At 37.9% G+C, this 13,192-nt stretch overlaps 1 protein-coding gene across 5 annotated transcripts in view; it reads right to left on the reverse strand.

Moving 5' to 3' along the window:
- The window catches only part of LOC124802923 (golgin subfamily A member 6-like protein 22), a 323,612-nt gene that overhangs the window by 44,877 nt on the left and 265,543 nt on the right, over nt 1-13,192 (reverse strand). The window contains exon 12 of one of the 5 annotated variants that reach the window (XM_047264031.1): nt 53-164. The exons of the other annotated variants lie outside the window; for them this stretch is intronic. Within the exon in view, the coding sequence (XP_047119987.1) occupies nt 72-164 (93 nt within the window). The 3' untranslated portion in view covers nt 53-71. Of the gene's footprint in view, nt 1-52; nt 165-13,192 lie in introns of those variants that run through there. 5 annotated transcript variants of the gene reach the window in all.

Below are 13,192 nucleotides of genomic sequence, written 5' to 3' on the forward strand. Positions count from 1 at the left end.
GGAATTTCTTTCAATCAGGATATGTCTATGCAGATACAAATGTATATATTCCTTTTCATCTTAATTTATTCCTATGAAACTGTGCATTTTTCATTCATCTTCTTTCCATCCTGTGCTGAGTGCCCTGAGCCATATCGCCTCTCTTGCTGTGGGGATGTGTGGACCTGAAATAGCCCCATTGTGTGTTTCTTCAATTAAATGAAAATGGTATTATTTAGGATAAGAGAAATATTACTCATGAACTGACATTTTCAGCACAATGCCTTTGTCTTTTATAATTCATCTTACAGAACATATTTTTATCACTAGTTGGATAGGGAACTGAACAACATTACATATTAGCCATACAAATAATTGAACATAGTACATCCAAATATAAAAGCACACAATTAAATTTTTCAAGTATGAAAGATCTTTTCACTAGAAAAAGAACTGTGAAATGATGTCCATAAATATTTTGCCGGTGCGTACATCGTAAGTTCACAATCTAATACCTCTTCATAGCCTCACTAAATTAAGGTTTATGCAAGATTATACAACATTTTATTCCATAAATAGACTAGATATTAGGTCTTGAAAGAGAAACAAAAGATAAATATTTAACAAGAGGCCTTGAGGCAAAGGTAAAAAGTTGTGTATTTCCGAGTGTCATATCTTTGTTTGCATGATGTCACACTTTTGAGGTTTGATTTAATTAAAACACTCAGTAGGGAGCTTACTTATGTCTGCAAAATCATCAGAAACAAGGGATGACAGTTTTTTTTTTATTTTTTGGAATGGGGGGAGGGTGATATTTCTGTATGCTTTCTAGTTAAGTCCCTTCAAACTGTAAACAGTAAAGACTAATATCATCCAGAGCTAAAGAAAAATACTTTGAAATTATGGATGAAGTATTCTTTGTAAACATGTCCCAAGAGGAAAAATTAGCAACTTTCTGAAAAAATCAGCATCTATACTACAAAAATATGAACAAACTGCATGTATAGAGGTTTTACCACTTACATGGGAAGAGACATAAAAAATAAAAGATTTTGTTGAATTGTCATTACTTCAATGCATAGAGGCAACAGTATATGTACATATGATAGAGACTTCTCAAAGTCAGGAGTCACTGACATCATTATTACCATCATGAAAAAAGAAGCTATGAGAAACAGATAGTGGACAGCTGATCTGCATTTGCAGAATTAATGAACTAATTTAAGAACTGAAGCAAATAACTAAAGAAGTTAGGATCATAGCAAGCAAAAAACGAACATCCATAAAATGAAGTTTCTAAATTGAAACTGTATCAGCTTACAGTAAGTAAGATGCTCTTACTAGAATCTTTCATTTGGCATATTTAGCATTCCCCAATATAAAGAGACCAGAAAAATTACAGGATCAAACACAGTGGATTTAAAAACAAATCTGAGAGATGAAAGAAGCTGCAAAAACCAAGATGGCTGGGAAATTCTGTGAACTACAAAGTATTTAAAAATTAAAACAGGAAAATAAGGACATAGGTAAATATGAGAATAATTACCACCACCACTACAAATTCAGAAAATAAGGTGAAAGTAACTTGTAATATCATCAGTGCTGGATGAGGTGACAAAAGTAGATAAAAAAAGAAGCCAAGACTGGGTTAATGAAAATAGACAACATATTGATTATGGATGGCAGAGAAATAACAAGCATACTCAATTATGACTATAAAAAGTGTCAGGAGAAAGTGGGGAAAATTATACAGAAACTAAGGACCACAAAGTCAGTTGGTGATGCTGACATATCAAATCATGTAACACAACAGCCAGTAAACAAATAACATACCACTGCTGGATGGAAAAAAATATCATTCTTTCAGAGTTGGAAAGTTTTCAGAAAAAGCTGAAAATACGCAATGTCACTACTAGTGTACTAGAAAGTGCACGAAGATGACACCAACAACAGACCAGTCTCATGATATTGGAATTCTCACAAATACTAAAAATTATTAAATAAGATAGATACATCGTTTATTTGGAAAAGCACAACATTCTTGGACCAGGTTTCAGAAAGCATAAATCTAAGAATCTTCAGTTACCACTCTGATAGAATATATTAGCCAGTCATCAGTAGGAAAACACAGTATCTGCAAAGTTTCTGGATTTTTCCAAAGCATTCAGTGCTATTGCCTATACAACACTATACAAAGGGGCAAGCAGAAGAAAGGATATAACTGAATCAATGAAACAGTATATGTAGACATGTCAGAAATCTAAGTTGTCAAACATGAAATGCTGCAAGCATTTGATAATGGGCCAATTGCTATTTAATCTGTTTGTAAATAATATAGGCGTTGAAGTGAAAGAGAAGAAAATATCGTATACTTATAACATGACATTGCCAAAAGAAGACATAAACCTTGAACTTCTTGAGATAAGAGCATTTATTTTTGCAAAGATCATAGCACAATAGCTATTCCAAAATCCAAGATTATAAACCTGAAAAATACATGTATTTAGTGTCCATAAAAAAATATGAGCATATAGATATGAAGATGGACAAAACAAGGTTGGGGGAAGAAGAACCCACAACATTACTAGATGGATAACAAGCTGAAATGGGAACAGCACATTAATAATTTCTGTCAAAGTTTAAGTTCATTTATAGACATCATGAAAAAAGCAGCCAGCATGTATGCAGACAAACAGATTATGTGCATACTACACCACGCATTCTCTGAACCACACATGCAGGAAGGGAAGCAGAAGCTTTCAGAAAAAAAAACCTTGGCATATTGTCTTTACAGCTCTTTAAAACAATAACATAATATTACAGGCAGGCAAAATAGCTGGCCAGTGCTTACTTTCAATAGCCAAAATTCTAAATACCACCAACATGTAAACTTTGGACAAAAAACAGTTCTAGCTTTCAGAATTACTACTTTCTTCTTCAGGGATCTAAGAGATGTATGTTAGGAAGGTTACAAAGGAGGGGCATATCAGTCAGATTGCAGGATGAGAGGGACTCATCTCACAAAAGTTGTCTGATACTTTTATACGTGTAGTGCTTGCATCAGAGTTGATATATGACATAGCTGCCACCTGCCAGCTGCCATGTCATTTATCCGTTCTGCTGCAAACACTGCACAGCTTTTCATTCCGCTATGACTACCAACCATCTGGCTGTTAGGATGAATGCCCACCACCAAACTGTTGCCAAGAACGAAGTTCACCACTTGTTGCCTCAACACACAGTTGAGAATAACATGTTCAGTTTCAATGGCTGTTCACAACCTGGATCATCAGGATCCTTCCCTTCACCATGAGCTTCACTTATCTACAAAGATGGGCATTATCCTTGTAACACATCCTTTGCTCTTGTAATAATCCATTCCATAGAAAATCTACAACAGGGCTATTATCGTAGAGTATCAGTCAGCAAAGAAATAGTATCCTCGACAAAAACATAAAGATTGACTGGATGGCACTGTGAGTAAAGCACCAGACTTACATTTAGATGAAGTGGAGTTCAAATTCCCATCCGCCATGTAAATGAAGACTGTACCAGTATTCAATGTGGATGAGTTGTGTGCAAATTTAAAGTTACACTGTATACAGTGAAGAACAGAGGAAGACTGATAGAGAATTTGAAAAACCTGCAAGAGGATGGTACGTAATGGTGTGGACTACTATCAGTGACTGGTGGGACAAAAAAAATAGAAAAAGGTGAAGGTATAAAGTAAGGGGAAGCACATAAGAAAGAGACTTAGAGACAGGTAGACAGATAAAGAGTGGACCAGTAAAAAAGAGTACAGTTAGTGGTGCTTGGACTGAGATGAATCTATAAATTTACAAAGTTGTGAGGGGATAACGTCAATATGTATACGAGGGTGGAACTTAAATAGTGGCAACTATTTATTCACAACTGATAAAAAAGGGTGACTTGTTTGCACCTGTTACTGTTCTTCAAAGTAGTCACCAGGATTGTGTAGAACCAATTGCCAGCGATGTGGAAGGTGTAGTACACCATTAGCAGAGCCTGTACTGTTGATGGTGCGAATGGAGCAGTCTAAAGTTATGGTGACTCTCATGTACGACTATGATGGTGTTATCCTAATGCATTACATTCCTCCTAGGCAGACCATCAATGCACAGTATTACTGTTCATTTTTAAAGTATCACCTGTGACTAGCTTTGCAAAAAAAGCGGCGACACTTTCTGTGCAACCCACGCATCATTTTGTACGACAATGCATGGGCGCATACAGCGCAAGCTGTGGCTGCTCTGTTTGGTTGATGGGACTGGGAAGTACTGTACCATCCACCATACTCCCCGGACTTAAGTCTTTGTGACTTTGATTTGATTCCGAAGATGAAGGAATGACTTCGTGGCATTTGCTTTAGAACTGTTCCAGAGATTCAACAGGCAGTAGACAGCTCCATTTGCACCATCAACAGAACAGGCTCTGCTAACTGTATGCTACACCTTCCACATCGCTGGAAATGGATTCTACACAGCGCTGGTGACTTCTTTGAAGACAGTTATGGGTGCAAACATGAAACTCTTTTGTATCGGTTGTGAATACTTAGTTGCCACTATTTAAGTTCCAACCCTTGTATTTCACAGAATTGTTTGCCTGAAGAAAAGATTGAAAAGCTCTGATAGTGAAAGTCGTCAAAAAATAGTGGTTGTAATGTGTGATATGTTCAATGGCTGACTTCATTACCATAGACAGTTTGGTGAATGTGTTCATAACAGTTCTTCTATAAAGTAACTGATAAGTAATTTAACTTGATATTTCACCCCTTCTTTCCATAGTATGGGACAGAGAATAGACATGTATGTATTACTGTAGAACTGCTTATTACATAACTCCTAACATCTACGTCAACTGCCTAATTTAGTTTATTTATTTACTGTATCAGAGTCGTCAATAATATTGAGGGCATTTAATTTCCCTTCATTCTGTAAGCATGTAAAGGTCTACTTTATAAGTTCACATCTGCCTTGCTTGAAAATTTGTTGTCTTTGCACATTTTAACACTTATTTCCATCTTTATTTAATCTCTATCCATTTATATCCATTAATATTTAGTTATTTTCTTCTTTCAGAATTCGATAGCCCTACCCTACAGCAAACCTTCTTGCTTACAAAACCTTACATGAATGTCTTTGTTTATATTCTCTAGTAAAATGATCATTATTTATTCACAGCATATAGTGTGCAGCACACAGTCTTCCTCTAACCCAGACTCCCCCTCCCTCTCTTTCTCTCCCTCTCTCACACACACATCCCCCTCCATCAACCCTCCCAATTCTATAAGCACCACATTTCCCTTGCTTCATCTCTCATTGGCCATATAATTACATACAATTCCACATAAGAACTATGTTTTCTACCTTGTACCTATAATGCTTCCTCAGAAAATTTTAACATTTTCCCCTTTTTTTCATGTTCACTAAACATTACAAGCATTTTTTTGCCTTCTTTTCTCTTTCCCTTCTACCCTTCTCTGGACCACCTGCTTTATATATTTTACTATATTGTCAACCTGTATCCATAACAGTAACCAAATGCAATCTATGATTTTTCCAGTTAGAAAACTTTAAATATGGTTGTGGTGATCTGCTCATCAAGGACTTTTTCCTTGAGGACTATTTTACACTTTTACATAACATTTAATAAAAGTATTGTGAACTGAATCACTTGCTTTCACGAGCTCTGCATGTTTTCTGAGTTTTTCATTTCTATCCTTTTGAGCAAATATACACAACAAAGAAAGATAAAATGAATAAAATATTAATTTTAGTCATCAGAAAGGCAATAACAATTTGACAAACAGTGCATAAGTATCACTAATTTACATGTGTGCATTAGAGCAAAAATCTTGAAGCTTACTGCTTCAGCTACCACAGGTACTACCACACACAATGACACATGAAACTTTTCTGCATACAGTTTATTAAGTGTGGCAAGCTTTTAGTTTATGTTAGGAAAGTGTGCAAGAAATTGTGTGCAGTTATATTAACTTGTTAGAACTAAAATCAGGGACAAGTTACATATTTCAGAAATTAGACCCAAAATTAATATTCTGACATGCTAAATTCATCAGAGGATAATGTGTTCTTTATGCTGTAAAATGAAGAAATCTCAAACTTTCAGGCCTTACAATTGACAATTCTGTGTAACTGCACTGAAGAAGCCAGAAATGTTTACACATCCTGAGTCTTCTGATAGTAACATATGAGAACTAATAGTTTCTAGTACTTTTGAGAAAGCAGTTTATCAATCACTTCTTCCTGAAAATATTGTAGAGATAACCTACTTCATCAACAATTATTCCATAATGCAATGGATTCTGTTAGTCAGATTAGGGTATATTACTGTTTGAATTTCATAAACTGACTATTCATGAAAGCCCTGTACATATTTGTAGGACATCTTAGGTAAGGTAAAATTGTGATAATATTCAACGTTGATATTATGGAAAGAAATAAGCTGCTGGAAAAGAGCATATTGACAAAAAGATTTTTGTGTAAAAATGGAATGGAAATTTCTACCAGAATGTAAATACTGGGTGCGGCATAACCGACTGAGCAGTTGCTATCGATTACCGCTGGGGCTGTGGTGGGGGTATGCAGTTGCACGTGGTCTTCCTTTGTTCAGTCGTTGACCCCATTTCAGTAGCCAACACGGTCTGGACTGGTTCACATCATGGTTTTGTTGTTCACACTTATTACGAAAACAGAAGATGTGTTATTGCTACACAACGAGCTTTTCACCAACGGTTCAACATTCCATGCAACAGTGCCATTCCTAACGCAAACACAATTTGAGCCTGTGTTCGGCAGTTGGAGGAAACTGGCAGCACACTAAGAATAGATACACACGACTGTCGCAGATCCATCAGAATGCTAGAAAACATGCAACAGGTGAGAACAGCAGTTCAACAATCGCAGCAACGTTCTGCTCGACGACATGGTGTTGCATTGGTGATTTCAGACCGCAGTTTGACAAGGATTTTGCAATGCGATTTGAAGTTCCATCCTTTCAAAATAATGATTGCTCAATAGTTATGCCGAGCAGACTACACCAACCGTCAAAATCTGTGTGAGCAAATGCTTGCTCAGATCCTTCCGAATGCAGCTTTCATCAGCAGTGGCGAGGCACACTTTCACCTTAGTGGGTACACGAATAAACAAAACTTTCACTATTGGGCTGAAAATAGCTCCCAAATTATTCGTGAAAGACTGCAACATTCTCCTTAAGTGAGAGTGTGGTGTGCCATATCACAACTTGGTGTGGTAGGCCCTCACTTTTTTGAGGAGGAAGGAGTGACCGTGACAGCGAATTCCACACATTATGTTTCAATGTTGCAAAATTTTCTGCAACCCAGAATGGATGAGATTGTTGAAGAACATGGATTGGGGGACTTGTGGTTCCAACAGGATGGAGCTACTGCTCACACAGATTGAATTTCACTTGATGTTTTGAGAGAAATGTTTCCAGGACGCCTTATCTCTCTGAGGGGTGATGTCGGATGGCCTGCATGGTCACCAGATTTGAGCATTTTCGACTACTTTCTTTGAGGATATCTGAAGGAAAAGGTTCTCAAAAGCTGCCCTCACATTCCACTAGAGTTAAAAGAGCGGATTATTGATGAAGAGAATGCCATACTCCGCGATATGTGTGCAAGAGCTGCTCGAAACTTCAGGGATCATCTACAACAACATATTGATGCTAACGGCCACCATCTTGATGACATTATTTTCAAAACTAAATGAATGTACTAATTTTGAAAATAAAAACATTTTTTCTCTATACATCCAGATTTACCTTTTTATTGCTCCTTAAAACAGCTTAGTCGGTTTTGCCACACCCGATAGTTTAGGAGTAAAGAATAGTATAGGCATTGAGTCACTAAAACGTAAACATAAACAAGACTGAAAACTTTGCTAGCTTTCAAAAGAATCATTTTTCAAACTAGAGTACAACACACGCACGCATGCATGCATGCACGCGCGCGCGCGCCCACACACACACGCACACACACACACACACACACACACACACACACACACACACACACACACACACGTCCCAGTATTGTGTAGTATTCATCTGCCACAATGCAGTGTACAGGTGTGTCTGTGTTACTGCATCCACAGAGGTAAAAAATCGGCATGATAAAGACTTTGTTGTACTTCTGGGAGGCGCAAACGACATCTAAAAAAGATAGAACAGTGAGTGCTATGTGTGATCTTAAAGAGTATCTTAGAAACCTCACTCATACAAATGTCATAATGATCAATATTCTGCACCACTGTGATCTTGTAAGATGATCATGTGTTAATATGGAAATAAAAAGTGCCAACAATCAGTTTGCAAAAATTTGCACACATTTTAAAAATGTGACATGCGTTGATATAAGCAATGTTGGACATAGATTCCACACACAACACAAACTTCACCTGCATGGTTTAGAGAAAGAATATCTGGCAAACCTGATAACCAAGGAAATAAAAAACCAACAATATAAATTCAGAACCAAAATGATAACTGCATCACCATCACCAGACTCCATAACAAAAGCACTTCAAAAAGAGGTAAAATCACTAGAACCATCATCAGCACCAGCAAAGCATGTAAAAAGAGATGAAGTGTTGACAGAAAGGTGAACAGCAATTTGAACAACAAGAGAATGCAATTCACCACAGCCCAATGTACAGGTACGACCCGAGAGATGCAGAAAACCTGTCCTCAAGGATTTTTGGTATCTCACCAGGACACGGGAATGAATATGACAGCACAAAATGTAAATAAAATTGTAATCAGTTCTAATTCCTAGTCACCTGCAAATTTTAAGCCTAAATACTCAGTGCTTTATAAATAAATCACGAGAACTTGAGGTAGCAATGAATGGTGCAAACACTGACTGCATCTGCATCATGGAGCAGTGATGCAGAAGTTTTGGACTAAGTAGCATTAATATTCACCAATATAAGTTGGGAAGTCAGTATTGTAGAAAAAATGCCAAAAAAGGAGGTGTATGTGTCTTTACTAAATCAAGTATCCAGTACAAAAGAGGGTGTAAAGCTGAATCATTGAGTGTGGAAAATCATTTTGAAGCAGCAGCTATACAGTTGTATGAAATACAGGAAAAGTCATCATCATAGCAATATACAGACCACCTACTGGAGATACAGACATATTCATTAATAAATTAGAAACACTGCTTAACATTCTTTTTACTGAAAGAGCCATTGTAGTTGTCTGTGGGGATTTCAACATAAATCTTATGAATGGATGTAGGCTAAAAAATCAATTCCTAATGTAGTTTCAATCTGTTTCGGACACATACATGAACCCACAAGAATAACATACAATACAAACAGTCTTATAGATAATATATTTTCAAATGTACGATCAACAGAAGCAGAAATAACAAATACTGATTTGTAATTATCAGACTATAATGCTCCTGTCCTCAAAATTCCTTCAATGCCCTGCAAGAAAAAAGTGTACTTCATGCATAAAAGATAATTTTCCATTGAAAACTGTGTAGAATTTACAAATATCCTAACTAGTTAGTCCTGGGCAGAAGTGCTGTCCCTAACAAATACAAAAGATGCATATAACACTTTTTCTTCAATTTTCATGGGAAATTTCGAAATTTGCTTTCCGAAGAAGCTGTCAAGAACCACATCATGTCACAATACAAAGCCGAGATCTTGACTCACAGCTGGCATCAAAACTTCTCGTGGAAGTCACAAGAGAGTAAATTCAAAATTGAAGACATCCACAAATCAACAGTTCACAGAAAATGTTAAGAATTAAAAGAGGGTATATCGAAAAGTAATTGCCAAGGCAAAATTTATGAGTAATGACAACTTAATAAGTCAGTCTGGTAACAAATCAAAAGCCATATGGAGTATTGTGAAGACTGGAACAGGAAAGGGATGAGAAGACCAGGATATCATTCTTAAAAACAATGAAAATGTCAAAACTAAAAAAAAAGATTTGCCGAATTACATCAACAATTATTTCATAAATGCAACAACTTCATTAAACTCAATATTTACAAACCAAGAAAAACCAGAATTTCCAAAAGCTGCTTGTAACATGAGGCTAGATTAAACAGATGAACATGAAGTGTTCAAAGCAATAAAAAGCCTGAAACCTAAAATGTCAGCAGGAGTAGATGAGGCACCTGTTTATATCATAACAATGACAGCTGCACAAATCACAAGTCCCTTGACATACATAGCCACTTATCGTATAGTGAAGGAATGTTTCCAGAAAGGATTAAAATATCAAAAGTGAAGCCATTATTCAGAAACAGCTACAAGCATAAGGTAGAAATCTATTGGCCGATATCCCTATTTCTCTCATTTTACAAAATAATAGAAAAATTAATGAAGCATGGAATCAACAAATATCTAAAAGACCTTAAGTTACTCAATAGAAATCAGCATGGCTTCCGGGCAGGTAAAAATACAGAAACAGCACTAATGTGCTACACTGAACAAATAATCAAAAATCTAGAAAAAGACAATAATGTAGTAAGAGTAAATTTAGATCCCTCCAAAGCATCTGACACTGTCAATCATGGCATTCTTCTAGAAACACTGTAAGCATTAGGTATGCATGGGACAGGGAAAAACACAGAATACTTCAACCACAAAATAGATTTTGTATCAGAAAAAAGTGGAAATAGGAGTGCTGTAAGGCAGTATTCTAGGTCCCTTATTGTGCCTTATCTACATAAATGACATTCACACCTCAGATGGAGCAGCAAAGGCCATACTGTTTGCAGATGACACTAGTGTGATAATAGGTGCACCAAAGCAAAAGCTGCAAACAACTACTGATCAAGTAATGAAGAATGTCCACACTTGGTTCAATGCAAACCAGTTGACATTAAATGCAAGTAAAACAAATTATATGCAGTTTGGGAAAATACGTCAAAATGTAAATCTTGATCTGTTGTTGGCTGACAAGGCCATAGACAGAGTGGCATCAACAAAATTGCTGTGGATTCATGTAGACGAAAATCTTAATTTTAATGACAATGTAATGAAACTTGTGCAGCAACTTAAACTCAGCCTGTTTTGCTCTTAGAATTATTGCAAATGTTTGTACTGCAGAGGGTGCCAGGATGGCATATTTTGGATATTTTCAGTATCTTGCAACATACGGAATAATATTTTGGGTTTCCATCACTTGCCATCTATAACAACAAATAATAATGCACAGAATGCATAAACACAATGCAAATGCTTATTCAACAAGCTTTAAGTTCTAACAATTCATTCCTTATATATATATATATATATATATATATATATATATATATATATATATATATATATATATATATATATATATATATATATATATATATATATATATATATATATGATTTGACTTACCAAATGAAAGTGCTGGCAGGTCGACAGACACACAAACATACACACAAAATTCAAGTTTTCGCAACAAACTGTTGCCTCATCAGGAAAGAGGGAAGGAGAGAGAAAGACGAAAGGAAGTGGGTTTTAAGGGAGAGGGTAAGGAGTCATTCCAATCTCGGGAGCGGAAAGACTTACCTTAGGGGGAAAAAAGGACGGGTATACACTCACACACACACACATATCCATCCACACAGATACAGACACAAGCAGACATATTTAAAGACAAAAAGTTTGGGCAGAGATGTCAGTCGAGGCAGAAGTGCAGAGGCAAAGATGCTGTTGAATGACAGGTGAGGTATGAGTGGCGGCAACTTGAAATTAGCGGAGATTGAGGCCTGGTGGATAACGGGAAGAGCCTCTCTTCCCGTTTTATATATATATATATAAAAAAACAAAGATGATGTGGCTTACCAAATGAAAGTGCTGGCAGGTCGACTGACACACAAACAAACACAAACATACACACAAAATTCAAGCTTTCGCAACAAACTGTTGCCTCATCAGGAAAGAAGGAAGGAGAGGGAAAGACGAAAGGATGTGGGTTCTAAGGGAGAGGGTAAGGAGTCATTCCAATCCCGGGAGCGGAAAGACTTACCTTAGGGGGAAAAAAGGACGGGTATACACTCGCACACACACACATATCCATCCACACATATACAGACACAAGCAGACATATTTAAAGACCTACGTGGAATGTTTCCCTCTATATATATATATATATATATATATATATATATATATATATATATACACACACACACACACACACTCCTGGAAATTGAAATAAGAATACCGTGAATTCATTGTCCCAGGAAGGGGAAACTTTATTGACACATTCCTGGGGTCAGATACATCACATGATCACACTGACAGAACCACAGGCACATAGACACAGGCAACAGAGCATGCACAATGTCGGCACTAGTACAGTGTATATCCACCTTTCGCAGCAATGCAGGCTGCTATTCTCCAATGGAGACAATCGTAGAGATGCTGGATGTAGTCCTGTGGAACGGCTTGCCATGCCATTTCCACCTGGCGACTCAGTTGGACCAGCGTTCGTGCTGGACGCGCAGAGCGCGTGAGACGACGCTTCATCCAGTCCCAAACATGCTCAATGGTGGACAGATCCGGAGATCTTGTTGGCCAGGGTAGTTGACTTACACCTTCTAGAGCACGTTGGGTGGCACGGGATACATGCGGACGTGCATTGTCCTGTTGGAACAGCAAGTTCCCTTGCCGGTCTAGGAATGGTAGAACGATGGGTTCGATGACGGTTTGGATGTACCGTGCACTATTCAGTGTCCCCTCGACGATCACCAGTGGTGTACGGCCAGTGTAGGAGATCGCTCCCCACACCATGATGCCGGGTGTTGGCCCTGTGTGCCTCGGTCGTATGCAGTCCTGATTGTGGCGCTCACCTGCACGGCGCCAAACACGCATACGACCATCATTGGCACTAAGGCAGAAGCGACTCTCATCGCTGAAGACGACACGTCTCCTTCGTCCCTCCATTCTCGCCTGTCGCGACACCACTGGAGGCGGGCTGCACGATGTTGGGGCGTGAGCGGAAGACGGCCTAACGGTGTGCGGGACCGTAGCCCAGCTTCATGGAGACGGTTGCGAATGGTCCTCGCAGATACCCCAGGAGCAACAGTGTCCCTAATTTGCTGGGAAGTGGCGGTGCGGTCCCCTACGGCACTGCGTAGGATCCTACGATCTTGGCGTGCATCCGTGCGTCGCTGCGGTCCGGT

The sequence above is a fragment of the Schistocerca piceifrons genome, chromosome 1 (assembly GCF_021461385.2).
Source record: "Schistocerca piceifrons isolate TAMUIC-IGC-003096 chromosome 1, iqSchPice1.1, whole genome shotgun sequence".
NCBI lineage: Eukaryota > Metazoa > Arthropoda > Insecta > Orthoptera > Acrididae > Schistocerca > Schistocerca piceifrons.